The sequence below is a fragment of the Pongo abelii genome, chromosome 8 (genome assembly GCF_028885655.2).
Source record: "Pongo abelii isolate AG06213 chromosome 8, NHGRI_mPonAbe1-v2.0_pri, whole genome shotgun sequence".
Taxonomy (NCBI): domain Eukaryota; kingdom Metazoa; phylum Chordata; class Mammalia; order Primates; family Hominidae; genus Pongo; species Pongo abelii.
In genome coordinates, this window is record NC_071993.2 from 58263357 (window position 1) to 58283374 (window position 20018).

Below are 20018 nucleotides of genomic sequence, written 5' to 3' on the forward strand. Positions count from 1 at the left end.
CAGAGCTGAGTTCAATTCCTGGATATCCTTGTTAACTTTCTGTCTCGTTGATCTGTCTGATGTTGACAGTGGGGTGTTAAAGTCTCTCATTATTATTGTGTGGGAGTCTAAGTCTCTTTGTAGGTCACTAAGGACTTGCTTTATGAATCTGGGTGCTCCTGTATTGGGTGCATATATATTTAGGATAGTTAGCTCTTCTTGTTGAATTGATCCCTTTACCATTATGTAATGGCCTTCTTTGTCTCTTTTGATCTTTGTTGGTTTAAAGTCTGTTTTATCAGAGACTAGGATTGCAATCCCTGCCTTTTTTTGTTTTCCATTTGCTTGGTAGATCTTCCTCCATCCCTTTATTTTGAGCCTATGTGTGTCTCTGCATGTGAGATGGGTTTCCTGAATACAGCACACTGATGGGTCTTGACTCTTTATGCAATTTTCCAGTCTGTGTCTTTTAATTGGAGCATTAAGCCCATTTACATGTAAAGTTAATATTGTTATGTGTGAATTTGTTCCTGTCATTATGATGTTAGCTGGTTATTTTGCTCATTAGTTGATGCAGTTTCTTCCTAGCCTTGATGGTCTTTACATTTTGGCATGTTTTTGCAGTGGCTGGTACCGGTTGTTCCTTTTCATGTTTAGTGCTTCCTTCAGGAGCTCTTTTAGGGCAGGCCTGGTGGTGACAAAATCTCTCAGCATTTGCTTGTCTGTAAAGGATTTTATTTCTCCTTCACTTCTGAAGCTTAGTTTGGCTGGATATGAAATTCTGGGTTGAAAATTCTTTTCTTTAAGAATGTTGAATGTTGGCCCCCACTGTCTTGTGGCTTGTAGAGTTTCTGCCAAGAGATCCGCTCTTAGTCTGATGGGCTTCCCTTTGATGGTAACCCGACCTTTCTCTCTCGCTGCCCTTAACATTTTTTCCTTCATTTCAACTTTGGGGAATCTGACAATTATGTGTCTTGGAGTTGCTCGTCTCGAGGAGTATCTTTGTGGCATTCTCTGTATTTCCTGAGTCTGAATGTTGGCCTGCCTGCTAGATTGGAGAAGTTCTCCTGGATAATATTCTTCAGAGTGTTTTCCAACTTGGTTCCATTCTCCCCGTCACTTTCAGGTACACCAATCAGACGTAGATTTGGTCTTTTCATATAGTCCCATATTTCTTGGAGGCTTTGCTCGTTTCTTTTTATTCTTTTTTCTCTAAACTTCCCTTCTCGCTTCATTTCATTCATTTCATCTTCCGTCACTGATACCCTTTCTTCCAGCTGATCGCATCGGCTCCTGAGGCTTCTGCATTCTTCACGTAGTTCTGGAGCCTTGGCTTTCAGCTCCATCGGCTCCTTTAAGGACTACTCTGCATTGGTTATTCTAGTTATCCATTTGTCTAATTTTTTTTCAAAGTTTCTAACTTCTTTGCCATTGGTTTGAATTTCCTCCTGTAGCTAGGAGTAGTTTGATCGTCTGAAGCCTTCTTCTCTCAACTCGTCAAGGTCATTCTCCGTCCAGCTTTGTTCTGTTGCTGGTGAGGAGCTGCGTTCCTTTGGAGGAGGAGAGGCGCTCTGCTTTTTAGTTTCCAGTTTTTCTTTTCTGTTTTTTCCCCATCTTTGTGGTTTTATCTACTTTTGGTCTTTGATGATGGTGATGTACAGATGGGTTTTGGTGTGGATGTCCTTTTTTTTTTTGTTAGTTTTCTTCTAACAGACAGCACCCTCAGCTGCAGGTCTGTTGGAGTTTGCTAGAGGTCCACTCCAGACCCTGTTTGCCTGGGTGTCAGCAGCGGTGGCTGCAGAACAGCGGTTGCTGTAGAACAGTGGATTTTGGTGACCTGCAAATGCTGCTGCCTGATCGTTCCTCTGAAAGTTTTGTCTCAGAGGAGTACCCGGCCGTGTGAGGTGTCAGTCTGCCCCTACTGGGGGATGCCTCCCAGTTAGGCTGCTTGGGGTCAGGGACCCACTTGAGGGCGCAGTCTGCCCATTCTCAGATCTCCAGCTGCGTGCTGGGAGAACCGCTACTCTCTTCAAAGCTGTCAGACAGGGACATTTAAGTCTGCAGAGGTTACTGCTGTCTTTTTTTTGTCTGTGCCCTGCCCCCAGAGGTGGAGCCTACAGAGGCAGGCAGGCCTCCTTGAGCTGTGGTGGGCTCCACCCAGTTCGAGCTTCCCAGCTGCTTTGTTTACCTCATCAAGCCTGGGCAATGGCAGGCGACCCTTCCCCAGCCTTGCTGCCGCCTTGCAGTTTGATCTCAGACTGCTGTGCTAGCAATCAGTGAGACTCCGTGGGCATAGGACCCTCTGAGCCAGGTGTGGGATGTAATCTCCTGGTGTGCTGTTTTTTAAACCCGTTGGAAAAGCGCAGTATTAGGGTGGGAGTGACCCAATTTTCCAGGTGCTATCTGTCACCCCTTTCTTTGACTAGGAAAGGGAACTCCCTGACCCCTTGTGCTTCCCGAGTGAGGCAGTGCTTCGCCCTGCTTCGGCTCGCGCATAGTGCGCTGCGTCCACTGTCCTGTACCCACTGTCTGGCACTCCCTAGTGAGATGAACCTGGTACCTCAGATGGAAATGCAGAAATCACTGGTCATCTGCGTTGCTCACGCTGGGAGCTGTAGACCGGAGCTGTTCCTATTAGGCCATCTTGGGTCCACCCCAAAATGATTCTTAATATCTGGATGCAGTGGGCTGAATAATGGACTCCAAAGATATCCAAGGCCTAATCCTAGAACCTGTTAGTATTACCTTATATGACAAAGGACATTTTGCAGATAGAATGAAGTTAATGATCTTGAGATGGGGCGATTATCTTGGGTTATCTGGATAGGTCTTAAATGCAATCCCAGCATCTTTATAAGAGGAAAGCAAAGGGAGGTTTGACTGTACAAAAGAAGAGGAGGTGATGCAACCACAGAGGCAGAGCTTGGAATGATGCAGTTACAAGCCAGGGAATGCTGACGGCCACCAGAAGCTGGAAGAAGTGAGGAACATGTCTCCCCCAGGGTCTCCAAAGGAGGGCATCCTGGCCACCACCAAGATTTCAACCCAGTGAAATGGATTTTTTTCTTGTGGTCTCCAGAAATATGATAGAATAAAACTCTGTTATTCTGAAGCACTAAGTTTATGATAATTTGTTAATGCAGCTGTAGGAAACTTACACACTGGACAGCAGTGGAAGCTAGAAGACAGTGCCATATTACTTTCCATGTCTAAGAGAAAATAGTAGTCAACTTAGAATTATATCTTTCAAGAGTGAGATAAAAATAAAGGCATTTCCCAGCAAACAAAAACTGAGTTTATCACCAACAAACCCAAATTAAAGGAAATTCTCAATAATATACTTCAGGAGAAGGAAGATGACCCCAGACATAAGTTCTGAGGTTTCTAAAAGAATGCCTTACCAATAAACTAATGAATATTGGTTACATAGATAAATATTGGCTGTATCAAACAACAGACATAATGTGTAATAGGAAAATACAAAGAAAGGTTGAATTAAAATACTGGAGGTTTTTAGCGTGTTAGTTGGGATAATGGTGATTGGAAGTAAACATTAAAGAAGAGAGTAAAAATACTGATTAACTTCACACTTTGTTAGATATGCATATTAAAATATCTAGAATAACCAATAAAAGATAACATAGAAAACATAACTGCCAAGGGAAGGTAAATAAGTAAAGATAGGAAACAAATCATTTTAAAGGGAAACAAACAAGGAATAAAGAGAAAACACCAAAATATATAATATAAATAATGTTATAGAAATCAATCCAAATATATAAATAATCATAATCAATATAAGTGGATTGAAATTTCTACTAAAAATTCAAATATGGATGTAAAATATCTAGTATATTAGGTTTACAGGCATTCCAACTAAAATATGAGACAGAGAAAGACTGATGGCAAAGAGATGGAAAACGTTAGAGCAAGCAGATGCTAACCAAATAAAACTCATGTAGCTATATTAATATCAGACACAGTAGACCATAAGGCAAGATGTGTTACTAGAAATAAATAGGATATCTATATGATGGTAACATTTAATTCAGCAAGGGCTATCTTTCTACACTGTGTGTAACTAATAAAAAAACCCCTTGGCCAGGCACGATGGCTGACACCTGTAATCCCAGCACTTTGGGAGGCCGAGGCGAGTGGATCACCTGAGGTCGAGTTCAAGACCAGCCTGACCAACATGGTGAAACCCCATCTCTACTAAAATTACAAACAAAATAAAAATAAAAATAGCCAGGCATAGTGGCATGTGACTGCAGTCTCAGCTACTCAGGAGGCTGAGAGAGCAGAATTGCTTGAATCTGGGAGGCGGAGGTTGCAGTGAGCCGAGATTGTGCCGCTGCACTCCAGCCCAGGAGACAGAACGAGACTCTGTCTCAAAATAAATAAATACACACATAAAATAAAATAACCCCAAAATATATTAAAAATAGCCAATATTCAAAGAGAAATACACAGATTTTTAATGGACCTAAAAATGACCATTGACACCAACAAATGAACAGTGAATGCACATGAAACGTTCCTGTAATATAAACTGACCACACGGTAAGCTACAAAGCCAGCCTCTCTACAAAGAACCAAAGTTAGATGGGTTTGTAGCCTCGTTCTAACAAACATTCCTGAACGTGGAGAAGATACCTGTAGCAGGTGACAAAGGCTTTGTATCTGGAATAAAAAAATATATTCCCACAAATTAACATGCAAGAGAACCAACTCAGTGGAAACTGGACAAAAGCACAAATGCAGGAAAGGCAATACAAATGATTCATAAGTGTGTAAAAGACATTCAACCTTATTAAGAATTAGGGAAGTGAAAATAAAATTTAACAATGCTCCAATGCATACTTACCAGGCTGTCAAATATTAGGAAGTCATACAATATCAGGTGTAGGCAAGGATTTAGAGCAACAGAAACTCCCTTTACCACATATGATTATAAATTTGTAAAACCACCTTATAAAAAGGAAAAATGAAAAAATAGCAAAATGTAGAATATAAATAATATGACAGAAATCAATCCAAATATATAAATTTATTTTACACTTTACATGTTTGCTGTTACCTAGTAAATTTGAGTATGTTCCTATTTTCTAATCAAGGAATTTTAATTCTAGATATATATCCTAAAGAAATTCTTACTCAAGCACACCAAGACACATGCACAAGACAATGTACATGGAAACTTTGTAATAGCAAACAAACAAAACAGTCAAACGGTAGTCAACAATAGGGTGAATAAGTTGTAATATTCACATGAAACTGCTAGAACTGACTGATCACACAGCATTTTCAAAGCACAGCTTTGAAAATGAATAAACTAGAGCTGAGCTGCACCTATCAGCCATGAATCAATCACTAATGCTTAATGTTCAACCAGTGGTTATTAAATGGTGGTGAGTATTGGAATTATCTGGAAAGCTCATGGGGTACCCAGAGACGTTGCTTGTTGAAGTGGGACGGGACTGGAGCTTTGTAATTTTATTAAGTTCCCAAGTGATACTGATACACAACGAAGTTTGGGGAACAGTGAGTTAGAACACAGTTGCAAGAGGCATGCACATTGTTTAGCTTACCCAAAGCTAAACAGAATAAATGAGACTAAGCTGTATGTTATTTGGGTTATGCTACACTAATCAGAGCATGACAAAGGCTGCTTCTGTGAGGAGGAAGGAGTAAGCATTTGAGAAGGAGGCATCCAACCAAGATGTGGGTAATATTCTATTTCTTAGCTTGATGAAAGGCGCACTGAAATCATTTTATTATTCATATTTAATGTATGTAATGTTTGTATGTAAGATATATTTCACAATATAAACTTATAAAGTAATAAAATACAAAAGGCTTACTTTGAGCCCATGCACTCAGTGAGCATCTGTGTGTGATGTGTTACTTTTGTTTGTGCTGCTGACTTGCTGACTTCTAATAGTGTTGTATATACATTGTCTTGCTTCTTCTGCTCATTGGCTGCACTACTGGAGGGAATCTTTGCCCAGGACAAAGGGAAAGTTTGTTTTCCAAGAAGCCACTTGGATTGCCCTCTGCACACTTAAGAAGGTCCCGAGGTCAGGGTGTCTCTCTGACACCCTGAGTCAGGTAGTACAGAGACTGACCTGATGTGTGCAGCCAGGAAATGCAGCCTGGTGTGTGCAGCCTGACATCAGTGAGCAGGGAGTGAGTGCATCTCTATACTCACCCCTGTGGCACTACAAGGGACCCAGGAGGACCAACAGGACAGGAGCAGAGCCTGGCATGAAACTGCTAGAACTGACTGATCACACAGGTTTGGGACTTAGGCAAGGAGAAAAGTGACCTTTTTAATTGCCCCCAAGGAAGTGGGGAAGCTGCTTCTGTGGCTTGTTAGATTCTGATTGCAAATATCTCTGGACTGTACAATAAGAATAGTCCCACAAGTGCAAGGAGGTGGGTAGGAGTACATTGGCAGCCAGCATACATGCTCTGACCCAGAGCACATGGATGAAAACTGGGTTAGGGGAAACAGGAAGTTTTGCAAGGTACCTGCAGACCCTCACTGTGAGGAAGGCATATGGCAGCTAATGGGTTGGAAAGGGAGCCTTCAAGAATTCCCAGGTGTGTAGAATGGAAAAGAAACAGTGCAGACTAGGGCAGCTGGGGGCCAGGGGCTGAGCCCACTTGATGTGGTGGCTGCACTTGGCCCACTTAGCCACTCACTCCAGGTGCTGCCCCAGGTTGCCAGGGAAAGTGATGGTTGTGTTTACAGAAAGGTACTGTGCAACTTTGTAAGTCAGCTCCACTACAGATTCCCAGGGTCCTGCTTGGGGTGTAGTGGGGAGAGCTCAGTGCTGCCGATTCTCCCTCCAGAAAGTTGAGGAAGCAGGAGAAGTTTAATCAAAGGACTTCTAGGAAAATGGCCTGTTATTCCTACGGTGCCCTCTGCCATCAAGAGAATATGGGAAAAACAAAAGGCATGAGACACATCCCATTCCTCTTGGAGGTGTACTGGCTCTGATTCCCCCTTTTGTGCGTAATTTAAATTAGTATCTTCATGACCTCCCCAGGTCCTTTATATTCCATCTTTCAGGTAAAACTAACTAACCTACTCATTGCTTTTTCTTATATTCTTACTTTGTGTCAGATTAGAATGTGATTTCTCTTATTCTGTATCCTGTGTTTGGGGCAGGGCCTTGGTCACCAAGGCAGCTAAGAGCAGAGCTGAGCATGCACATCCAGGCTCAGCTGTGCCCTCTGCTCCCCTCCCTGAAGCCCAGCTGTGTTCTAGGCCCATTCCATCTGGTAGTCCTGAGATATGGACATTGTCAATTTCCCCACCTTTGACTGTCAGTTCCAATCTAATAAAATCATCTTCCCTTGAACAGACTTTTGTCTGAAATACAGTTTAGTAGTTTAAGCCCAAATCCAATATGTAATAGCATTTTAGTTCTTTTGAAATCCCTGTAATTCAGTATATTTAGGAAATATTAATTATCCTAAAAGGATACAATCCTTAATATTTTACTTTCTCCCAGACCTGGCATGCAGTTTCAACTGACCAGGCTTCATACACATATCAGCTTCTTAAGACAGTTCCTGAAATACATTGTTTACCATCTTACCCTTAAAAATGTTATGTTCTTGTTTAAATGATTTTGGAACCCTCATCACTAATTCCTAACCTCATTAGCTTCCTTTTTACCATCATATTGTCTCAAAGCTAGAATGTGTCACATGCAAGGAGAAAGATTTAAGACCTATTTCAAAATGTAGCTATTTGTAGTTAAAATTTTGTCTTGTAATTTACCACTGACTTAGTCCTTTCTTAGAAAGAGTGAACCAGAGCTTTTCTTAACCTGGCTAGCCCTCTCTTCCATCACTGAAATTGTTGGCTTATACAGGCTGTTCCTGACTTAGAATGGTTTGACTTACAATTTTTTGACTCTACAATGGCATGAAAATGATATGCATTCAGTAGAATACCCAGTTTAGTACCCATAAAACCATTCTGTTTTTCACTGTCAGTACAGCATTCAAGAAATTCTGTGAGATATTCAACACTTTATTATAAAATAAGCTTTCTGTTGGGTGACTTTGTCCAACTGTAGGCTAACGTGAGCATTCTGAGCAAGGCTAAGCTGCGATGTTCGTCGGCTAGGGGGATTAAATGCATTTTTTATTTATGATATTTTCAACATATGATGGGTTTGTCAGGATGTAAGCCCATCTTAAGTTGAGGGGCGTCTGTATGTGCTAGTTTCCATTTTTGTTGTAGTTCCCATGTTGCACACAGTTACAGAGAAGGGTGCTCTCTTTTCTGCTCTCTCCTCCAGTTTTGTTCCTCTCTAATCCTCTCTCCCTACCGCAGTCAGAGATTTTCAAAAATGTAAATCTATGGCTTGTTTGAGCCCAGATCCTTTGAAGGGCTCCTTGTCTCCCTTAATATTAGCATTTTGTGGGGTGTACTGACCCTCTGTCCTCCCATCTGGCCCTGAATGGGGCTCTAGCCCTGCCACTGACCACTGTTCCTTCTGCCCCACAAGCATTCCCTGCAGGGGGCCAGTCGCTGTGTCCCTCCCTAGGTCATCTAAGGCTTTAGCATTTCACACTCCCTGCTGCCTCTACCCTCTACCTGGAACAGGGAGCTATTGGCAGCTCCCTCCACCTTCCTTCCACAGCACCACCAACTCCTTAACTGCAACCCTGCCCTGCCTACCAAAGGCACTTTGGCTAGCAAGTTCCTCCTCCAGAACTTGTTAGCCAGAAACAAAATCTGTATTAGTCAGGCTTCTCTAGAAGGATAGGACTAATAGGATAGAAGTATATATGAAACGGAGTTTATTAAGGAATGTTGGCTCACACAATCACAAGGTGAAGTTCCACAATAGGCTGTCTGCAAACTGAGGAACCAGTCTGAGTCCCAAAACCTCAAAAGTAGGGAAGCCACAGTGCAGCCTTCAGCCTGTGGCCGAAGGCCTGAGAGCTCCTGGAAAATCGCTGGTATAAGTACAAGAGTCCAAAAGCTGAAGAGCTTGGAGTCTGATGTTCACAGGCAGGAAGCATCCAGCACGAGAGAAAGATGGAGGTTGGAAGACTCAGCAAGTCTGCTGTTTGCAGCTTCTTCTGCCTGCTTTATTCTAGCTAGGCTGGCAGCTGATTAGATGTTGCCCACTGAGATTGAGGGCGGGTCTGCCTCTCCCAGACCACTGACTCAAATGTTAAAATCCTTTGGCAACACCCTCACAGACACACCCAGGAACAATACTTTGCATCCTTCAATCCAATCAAGTTGATACTCAATATTAACCATCCCAAGTCCACCCCTTGTCAGATTGCTCATGGAGGCCCTGTTCTGGAAAGAGCTCCTGTGGTCTCCTCCCCCTGCTACTTCTGTGTTCCACAGCGGATCATACCAGGATGGGATGTTGTGAGCACCAAATGAGCTAATGTGAGCAAAGGGCTTTGTGTAGTCAATAGAGACAGCACATAGATTTCCCTAGCCCTGGAACTTGGCATCATCCATCCTAGGATGCCCATGAGATTTATGGGACAGGATAGGGCCTGATTTGTTCCTGGCTGTATCAACAGTGCTTAGTACAGACCAAACTTCAGAGATGTAGGTAGATTTTGTGGAATGAATAGTGAATAAATGAATGGATATATTCTCAAAATTCATATGCAAATATTTTGTAAAATGAATGTAATTCTAGAAGAATTCATGGAAACTCATTGTATATTGATCAACTATGGCAGAGAAACCCAGCTTTCCCTGTCAGAATCAGGTAGGTGACTCCCAAAAGGAAAGTTAGCCTTTCTGTCTTGCTAATGTCTACCATGACCTTTTACGGCATTGGTTCCTAAAAGCTTCACACCTGTGGAAACCACTGCACCAGTGGTTTAGCCTCAAACATCTTTTTCTAGCCTTCAGGGAAAATGTTGACTAATCTTGTTTGCCTCTAAGGGATAGCAAGTATTATTTGTGAATAAGCAACTAATGAACTGTGTGACCTGGGCCCAATCCCTTGCCCTCTTTGGCATCAGCTTTTCAGGCTGCTGGCCTAGATGCCTCCTGATAGGTCTCTTGCAGAGATAGTTCATGAGTGGATGATAAGCATGGGCCTGGTTATTTTTCTAGGAAATCAGTGACCCGGAGATCCTGGATCTGGTCCATAGTGCCCTTGGAAGGATGACCGTGGTCCGGCAAATCTTTCCGTCTGCAAAAGACAATCAGAAATGCATGAGGAACAACCACCGCATCTCCTCCCTGCTCTGTGACCCCCAGGAAGGCTACCTCCAGATGCTGCAGGTCAGTGCTCAGCCTCTTCTCCCCAGTCCCCTCCACCAAGAGTCTCACCCACACCGTTGGCCAAGGGAGACATGTGGGGGCCTCCTATTGTCACCAACTTCAATTACTAGTGCTCTGTCATTTGTTGAAATTGAAACCGGTTGACTGGGCAGTGTCTCTGAGCAGCACTAGCAGGCAATTATGCCTGTTGTCAGCAGACAGGGCTTATTGGCTCACCGGGTGTCTCTGGTATTTAAAAGTCACATGCATAGAGGGTAAAGAGATTCCTGTCTCTTATGTCTCTGTGATGACTGCTTTGTGGGAATGTGTTCATCTGGCAGGGCTGCGGATGGAGTCTTCTTTGGGAAGTGATCATTTTGAACCTGTTTTAGGTTCTTGTTAATACGGACGCAACCTTGCAAAGCAAGATGGGACTATCCCAGCACATTGGCTGAGTGCTGAGGCTTGGGTCACCGAGGACACTGTTGGATACTCAGCTGAGCAGGGAGGGGCAGGACAGCAGGACCATAACATGGAACCCCACCCGCATGGTTCCTTCCAAGGCCCAGAGGTACCAAGTGTTTCTGGTCAGTCCTTCAACTCTAAGTATGTGCAATCGGCACTAGCTTGTCTTGGGCCTTGGAATACGATGGAGAGCTATGTGCCTGGTGTAAGAGGTGGTTTCTCTCTGGGTGTTTGGGAGCAACAGGGAAGTATTGTGGAGAGTACCCACTGGCAGCCTCAAATCCACTTCTAGGTTAGGAATGTGGTGCCTCAGAAAACTTTCACTGATGCTTAGTGAGAGCCCCAGGACAGAAGGAAATGTCTTCCAGTTGGGTTTGTGGAAATTGCCCAGAAGTTTGTACATGTGATATGCTTGCCATTCAGCATTTGAAACTAGTTCCACCATCTTTACCCAGCCAGGCATGAGGGTTAGCAATTGGGGTTGCAGAACAGAGACGGCTGTATCTGCCACCTGAGTATCAGCCCCACCCCATAACATTTTGTTCTCACCGGATCAGGGGCCGCACATTTTGTGGAAGGGAATTATTGGAATATTGAGTAGGGTGTGGACGTGTGTCAAATTTGCCAAAGGAATGAATCTACTCCATAATCTCATATGTGGGGAGAAAAAGGAAACATGCCTCAACGGATGGTAAACATGAGAAATGTGTTCTTGGTTGAGGTGGAAACACAGCAGACATTGATTTTAGCTGGAATAATCCCCATTCCACCAGTGTCTGTGCTCCAGGGAGCCCACCAGAGTGTCTGGGGTCTTTCTAAGGTGGTGGAGGGGTGGCCAAGAGAGTGGACCCAAGGCCCCCGCAGCACTCATGGACTCAAGAGCCCTGGACACCCGAGTCAGAGTGAAAAGCCCTGGTGCAAGAGTTTACATTGAGATCTGCTGGTTTATTCTGCCTTCCTTTATGTGGAGTCTGGAAGAAATGGTGAAGGCCAAGTAAGTTCCTCTCACTGTGCTTCTGTAGTCATGATTCCCAGCCTCCATGTGGATGGAAATGGCCTTAAACAATGAGGCTCAGGGAGTGTGTGCCCATTCCCACCCAGTGCAGTGAGAGAGGGGAATCCCTTTGCTCTCTGTGGGGCCAGAGCCTGTGAGGGTCTCACTCCCTGCAGGGTCTTTCTAGCTTCTCTCTGCCTTGAAGGGCTTTCTCCCTCCCCAAATACATGGCACTCTTGCCTCATATGCCCTAAATCATTCTCTAGGTCTTAGTTAAACTGCACTCAGTCTCCTTGAAGAACAAAGATGGGGCCACTTTCCATGGCACAGAAGTGTCTGCAAAGGTTAGAGCAGGGGAAAGAAGAAAGTGCTTCTTGTTGAGGCCTGTGATGCCCCCTTTTGCTGTGGGTGAAAGGCGCAGGTGGGCCCTTTGGTTGCATATCAGACACATTGGATGCAAAAAATCTTTTCACTGGAGGAGAGAGAAAAAGAGACTGAGGAGTTCAAAGAGGAATCTAGCTGAGGGCCTACTTAAATGACACGTGCCCATGGAGAGGAGAAACAAAGGCGCAGCTCCCAGATATGTGGCCGGACATCATCAAATGAGGTAAATGCAGTGTCAGACCCAGGAACCCTGGGACACTACGCCTCCCTCTGTTCCTGCTGAGACCCAGGCATTGCATAAAGAGCAAAGCTGAAGTGCAACACTACAGGAATCTTGTAGTAATAGCAGCAACAGTAAAAGAGGAATCAAGTCACCTGGGTTCAAATCCTGCTAACTCTAGTTACTAGCCAATTATTTCATTATTATTATTTGTTTATCATTCTGCGCCTCAGTTCCCTCCTCTCTAAATTGGGGGTTAGAATATTATCCCCCAGAGTCATAATTAAAATTAAATCGGAGAACATACGGAAAGCATTCAGTTCAGAGCTGAGCTATTAGCAGTACGGGTTGAGTATCTCTAATATGAAAATCTGAAATCTGAAGTACTCTGAAATCTGAAATTTTTGAGTGCCATAATGATACTAAAAAAAAATGCTCATTGGGGTATTTCAGATTTTGCATTTTTGAATTAGGGATGCTCAACTGGAATTGGAATATAATGCAAATATTTCAAAATCTGAAAAAAAAATCCCAAATAAAAACACTTCTTGTCCTAAGCATTTCAGATACGTGATACTTAACCTATTATCATCATTACTGAGGAGGTGGACAGGTACATTCAGGGTTTCCATGGAAAGGCTGAACATAGCCTTTTCTTTTTTTTTGGTGAGATTTAGTATACCTATCTCCAAACATGCTTTTTAAAGGCATCACTGCAGGTGGGAGGGCAGTTTCTATCTTTCCAGCCCCTTATCACAGGCTTTGTGTACCACTTACTGTCCACATCTCTCCCATGGGTACTCAATCATAGCTTCCTTGCTTGGTAGATGAGAGGCTATGTATTTTAGACTCATGTAGCTCTTTATACAAGGCCACAAGACCCTGCTCATTGAAGATCCTCGATAAGGAATTAAAGGATGAATCTATTAAGAATGCAGGTCTCAGTACAAGTTAAACTGACTCTAGATGCCTCTCTCTCTCTATATATATATATGTCTATATATCTATATATAGATATATAGATATATAGATATATATGTGTATATATATATAGATATCTATATAGATATATAGATATATATGTGTATATATATATAGATATCTATATAGATATATAGATATGTAAAACACTTTATTAAAGGAATCTCTGTCTCCATTTGTTGCATCTGCTTCCTTGCAAGGCAGTATCATGAGAGGAAAATGTGGATTTATTTATTCATCCTGCCCAACAACTACTTGGGCAGCTTGTAGATTCATCTCATTTACAAGCCATTCCCTTCCAGTTTCCTCCATAGCTATTACCACTTCTTTCTTTCTTAATGACAGTGTGGAAGGCAAACTAATTTCTACTAGTCTCTAGCTGTGAGATTTATCGAGAAGACTCTAATATGTTTAGAACAACTCAAGGAAAAAAATTATGTCATGGATTATTAACTTTGTCCTGATGAAATTAGTGAAGATCCTTTTGGAGATGGAGTTCTCCAGTCCATCTTTAGTCCCCCCTGCCAAATGGCTGCTCTTGGGAAGATCATTCTGGTTTAGAAGTTTCTGGGAGGACCAAGAACAGGGAATTTTTGCAAGAGCATCCATCCCTTGGCTTCTCTATTGAGCTGGCCTCAGAAACTCTGTCATCCTCTATGAGTCTTGTGGTCAGGGCTTTCTGTGCTCTAAAGCCAACCAAGAACTATTATAGCAAATCAATTTGGTTCCTATTTAGCAGAAAGAAAGTCCCTTGGAAGAAAAATACCTAAATATGTGACCCCTAGTGCTCCAAAAGCATTGCATTTGCCAGCATGCAGCACTGTTGTTTATTTTTCCCCACAAAGCACTGTCTTATTTGTGTGTTTCTCATTCTTGTTTCCTTGACAAGTTAGTTTAGGACTTGTCTGACTCAGCCAGTAATAAAAGTGATAACCAGTCCCTCAGAACCCTGAGACTTTGCTAAGATTTCACAGACATCTTTGCTTAGAGGAGAATCTGTAACGTACCGTGTCTCTGGAACTGTACTGCCCTGTGACATCAGGGCTACAATTGAAGTAAGAGGCGTATTATCACATAGCCATCCCCCCATTTATATTCAAATGTGTTTCTAAGGGGTGACAGGCAAATGATATAAACTGTGTTGTGTGGTCACTGTGGAGCCGGATCCCTGAATTAAGCTTTGGGGGCTAATGTGGTATTACCATAAAATGCTCCCTCAGGTTGAAATTTATGTTCTATGTGCATTTTAAAATTGTCAAATGGCTTGATCGAATCATTCCTCCTCTGTGCTGCACACACTCTATTAGAGGATTTCAACCCTTCTCCCTCTAACATCCCTATTTTTTAGGGTTTTCTGTACTTTTCCATGGCTAAAAGGTTTTTGTCAACCTGTTGGTAGAAGCCTATCCTCTGGAGCTTCACTGAGCCTCCCCATACCAGCTACCTTGGATTTCATGTCACTTTCAATGGTTTACTTAGCCCTAAAGACCCATATGGGAGCATTTAACATGGAGAGTGGGGAAGGCTTTGTCAGAGACAATTGCACAGGTGTTCTCCTTGGGTGCAACTGGCTGCTGTTCTGGCTGCTGGTGGCCATGCGTGCATTTGGAGCCCAGGAAGCCTTGGGTGTGGACAGATAGCCCTCTTCACTCTTCACACTGTCTCCTCAGATTCAGCAGTGAGCAGAGCTCCCTGCATCCACTGTGCCCTCTGTTACCATCTGCTTCCTCCTGAGGCTTGGCTGTGGTGCCCTCTCCCAGGACAGCTGGACTGGCAGCAGTTTGGCAGAGACTACACCTGGCGTGGATTTCTCAAGCTGTGACATCTGGGTGTCAACTTGTCCTCCCCACTGGACCCTCTGTCAGCTGCTTGTCTAACTTTGCTGGCCAGCCACAACCTGTCTGAGGATTTGGTCAGAGGTCAGTTCCTGCTGTTTGCCTCTGATGTCTCCCTGAACAGTCCACTTTGCTTGATTAATGACAGAGGGAAGAGAAAACTGGGCTCTTTAGAAGCCTGGAGGAAATGCAGCCTTTCTTAATGAAAACATTTCCCACACTTCCAGCTTTGGTGTTGGGAGGATAATGGTCTGGTTCTGACCCTGGCCTGCGGTGCATCTTCCTTCTCCTCCAAGGATGATTTTTACCTTGATAATGCGGATGCACAACAATTCCCTGGGCCCCAGAGCATAACAAATACTAGGCTGGAATACCCTAATAAAACGTGACTGAAGTCTCAGATTTACTACAGAGAAGGCATGTGCTGCTGCCAGGAAGGCAGACAGCCTGGCCATCCGGCAGGCACACCCTCCTGTCCTCCAGGGGCCTCTCCCCTATTGATGGGGGCAGAGGACTTAGCTGGATCGACCTGGGAGCCTGCAACACTCCTGAGGAGCTCAAGACACTTCATGGGGGGCTTATATGCTCATTATCTCTGGTCCTGATCCTGCTTCCAGGGACTCAATAACCGACCAGAACACCTGGGCTTCCAATGTGCCTGCCTCTACCCTGCCTAGTGCTTGCCTGGGTTCAAAGGTGCAAAGTCAGTGCCTTCCTGGTTTCAACAAGAGAACAAATTCCCTTCTGCACAAGACATGCACTATGGTCTGAATGTTTGTATCCCTCCAAAATTTCCATGTCGAAACCTAATCCCCAAGGTGACAGTATTAGGAGGTGGGACCTTTGGGAGGTGATGAGGGTAGAGCCCTCATAAATGGGATTCGTGCCCTTATAAGGGGCTGAAGAGACCAGAGTTCTCCTCTTCCACTCTGCCAGGACAAGATGAGAAAGCACCACCTATGAGCCAAAAAGCACGTCCTCACCAGACACAGAATCTGTAGGCACCTTGATCTTGTACTTGCCAGGCTTCAGAACGGTGAGAAGTTAAGTTTTTGTTGCTTATAAGCCACCCAGTCTATGTTTTTTTGTTATAGTGATCTGAGTGGACTAAGGCAGCCTTCACGTCTCCTCAGGAGCCTCAGAGCCCAGAGCCGGTGTTACACGCGATGGGGAGTTGGGTGGGGCATTTGCATTGTAGCTGCTCAAGCAGGATTCAGCCTTGGAAGCCCCTCCATGCTGGGGAATGTGCAGTGTTTCTGAGCACTGCTCCTCTGCCCCCAGTGTTCCATTATCTCCTCGTCTTGCTGGCTTCCCTGCCCTCCCTCCATTTCCTCCCTCTGGGTCTTGATTCTTTATTTTCTCATGAAGATCAATTTAACAGTCTTACTGGTGGCCTTTGCTCCTGCTGACACAAGGTATTTTCCTAAATAAAATATAGTTACTGACGTAATAGAAATTCTGGTAATAACTTTTTAAAAAAATCTATTTTTCCATCCCTGGTGCTCAGTCAACTTCTTGTGACTCATCTCTAATTATCCAGCAGCCGAGAGTGTCCATCTGGGTCTCTCAAGAGCTGCAAGCCCCCAACAAGAGCTCACGGCTGAGTTCTCTCCTGCTTCCCAGAGACGCCTCCTACTTTTTCCCGTTATCTTTCTGAGGACCCACCTCCAGCATGGGTAACTGATGTTGGAAATTTATACCTTGCCAGCATCCTGCCATCTCAGGGAAATGCATAGCCTGGGATTCTGATGGGAGATGGCCAATTCTACATTTATTCACACAGAGCTCCCATCTCTTTCCCCAGCACCTCTATCCACCACCACTTGTCTTCTAAGAAGAGGCATCTTTTTTGCAAATGCCTTGACATCTCTTTAACTTTGTGTTTCTAAGAACATGTTTAGAACTGTTATTCAACTTTCAGTAATTCCATAAATACCCATTTATGCATTTGTTATGCATTTCTTCTTATATTAGACCTTTCACAAATGTTCCCTCCTAATTCTTATAAACCTCTCAAAATTGGGAATTTTAATTTCCACGTTGTAGCATGTCCTGATTAGGGAAACTGGCATGTGCACAGGCTCAGAGGCCTGAGAGAGCAGGGGAAGAGTTCATTGTGCCTGGGGCAAGGAGTGAGAGGCAAGAAGTTGGGAAGTAACTTGGAGGGGACAACAGCGACTGGGGCTCTGCCCTTGGTGGTGTGATGTGGAAGACGTGTATCTGAGAAAGGCAACTCTGTGCAGTGTGGAAAGGGAGGATCTGAGGCTGGAGACAGGTTAACCAGTGGTTACCATCTCCCTAGGGAAAAATAAGGGCACCTGAACTCCACCCCCAAAATGGGAGGTGACCATTGAGTGAGGACATCTGGAAGCTTCCCCAAGACTGAAACCCCTGAGCTGGTCAGAGGGTGGAGTGCAGAGCACGTGCCTTCCATGGATGCTGGACTGCAGCTGGCCTTTGTTCCAGCCATACCCTGCCTGCCTTTCCCACCTCCCCTGCACACCTCGCTGATCTCATTGCAGAATCCACTGTGCCAGAGGCTCCCGTGGCTGAGCCAGCCTTGCTGTGTGAATGTCTGGCTTTTGACTGCAGCAGGCCACACTGTCTCCCTCTCAGGAACCAGAGTCAGGGTATTATAAAGCTTCCCCCTCCACCCCGCACCACACAACACACACTCTCTGAGCCTTCCTGTGTTGGTACCTTTTATGAAACATCCTAGGGGCAGAGAAGTGGCCTTTCCCTTAAAGGGCAGCCCTGTAACACCTCAGATCATGTAGCCCTGAAAGGTGCAGCTCAGACCCTGGGGGCTGTGGCAGCTGTGGCTGTGCTGCTGGGGCCTGGAGGAGGCCAGGGACATGTACACAGGTGCTCAGGTGAGCAGATTTTAGGTGGGGCTGGGAATTAATATTCAGCGCTGATTCCTGCTTGATCTCTGACCCTCAAGCTATAGGAGTCAGACATGATCCCTTTGTGCCTTTGGAAGGCTTTAGGGACCAAGGGGCTTTGTGGGAGAGGATGAGTGGTGTTGGAGGATACAAATTCATTTTCACAGTAGTCTTCATGTTCTGCATCCAGACTGGTGCTGACCCCAGCTTCTGGGGACATCCCTGGAGGAGCTCTCAGCTCATACATATTGAAATCAGGAAGCTGCATAGACATTTTATTTTCCTCTTCTATTCATTTCTGTCTCTGCTCCCTCTAAAGATGAAGATGCATGCAAAGATCTTAGAATAGTACTTGGCACACAGGGGTATTACCATCTGCATTCCACAGGTGGGTAAATCAGGGCTGCCACATTGCACCTCTCCAGGGGCCCAGATCACACTGTATTTTATTGCTATCAAGATAAGTCTCAGAGTGTTCAACAGCTTGTTCAACATCACTCAGCAAATGGATGCTAGTGGAGATCTACTTCACTCATTCAATCAACATTTATTGAGTGCTTGCTGTATGCACGCACTACTGTAGAGACCCGGGGTCCAGCAGTGAGCAAAGCTAGTCCAGGCTGGAATGAATCCAAAGCTGTTGCTGATCCTATTAGACCACTTGCCTAAGCTGCAACCCTAGTGTGAGAGTCGTACTATATGGTAATTAGTTAGAGGAACTTGCCGTAAATCTCTGGGGTGGCTCAATGAAACCATCCAGTCCCTCTTCCAGCTCTATCCTCACTTATAATAGAGCCCATGAGCTCCCAGGAAGGCCTCAAGCCCTTTTCCTGGCTTCTCTCTGGCCTTGACTTCACTCCCTCTAGCATCTCTGACCTGGCTCCAGGTATTTTGCTTTGCAGCCAGGTCTCTGCTCTGCCATGCCCGTGGCCTTGACACTTTGACCTCTCTTTTGCTTCTCAAATTTACACTTACCTGGAATGCTTTTTTGGTTCCTGGAACTTTATGCTGCAGTGTTCCTAGGTCATCCAGAGCCCTGGGCTCCTGCTTGCATGGGGATGAGGGTTTAAATAGTGACAGCATCTGCTTGCTTGCCTTATCTTTGCTAATGGACTCTGTGCTGTGCCTAACCTACAATATGAGGGAGGGAGGCAAGGACCTCTTCAAACCAGGCCTCATTCTCTGCACCTGTGGCCTGTGACTCCAGCCTGGGCTGTTGGCCCCTGGTGGTCAATGACGAGTGAGCATCCATGCATCTGGGAGCCTCTCTCCTTCCAGACTTCCTTCTCAGGGGCTTGGCATGACCAACTCTGACACTGATATCCAGCCATCTTCCCTGAGGAAAGGCTTCTCTTATGTTTATCAGGCTCTAGAGAGGGCCCCAAGCATAAACTGCCTTTCTACCATCTACTTGTGATCTTTTTCATCCAAAAATCCCTTCTCTGAATAGGTTGTGAGGTTAGGGCCTTTCCTACCCTCCACATACCCACCAGTGAACTGTCAGCTAAAGTCAGTTTGCACAAAGTAGGTCATCTCAGTGAGGATGCTGAGGTTGGAGAGCAGATGGGGGAGCCACAGATTATTACTGCAGTGTTAGATTATGCCCAAGGCAGGGAGAGACAATATCTTACCAGGGAAGAGTTAGGAGTAAGTGGAGTAGATGGAAACAGCTCCATGGGAAGATCAAGAAGATGTTTTGAGGAGGTTTTTAGACAAGAACAAATTGCTTTTGAACAAATGAGGCTCTGTCCAAAGTCAAAGTTGGTGGGATAAAATCTCTTTTATCTGCTATCCATTTTCTATAATTTCTCTCTTTTATAAAACATGGTTAGTGTATGCCTTCTGAGAAAATCCATCCATCCATCACTTCATCCATCCATCCATCCATCCATCCATCACTTCATCACTCCATCCATCCATCCATCCATCACTTCATCACTTCATCCATCCATCCATCTACCCATACATCTACACACTCATCTATCCTTCCATTTGTGCATAC

The 20018-nt window shown here is 44.5% G+C and overlaps 1 protein-coding gene across 3 annotated transcripts in view; it reads left to right on the forward strand.

Annotated features, from left to right (window-relative positions):
• GRID1 (glutamate ionotropic receptor delta type subunit 1) overlaps positions 1-20018 on the forward strand; it is a 793647-nt gene that overhangs the window by 487595 nt on the left and 286034 nt on the right. For all 3 annotated transcript variants that reach the window (XM_024253748.3, XM_054522339.2, XM_063727589.1), the window contains one exon: positions 10103-10273. In XM_024253748.3, coding sequence (XP_024109516.1) covers positions 10103-10273 — 171 coding nt within the window. The remainder of the gene's footprint in view (positions 1-10102; positions 10274-20018) is intronic.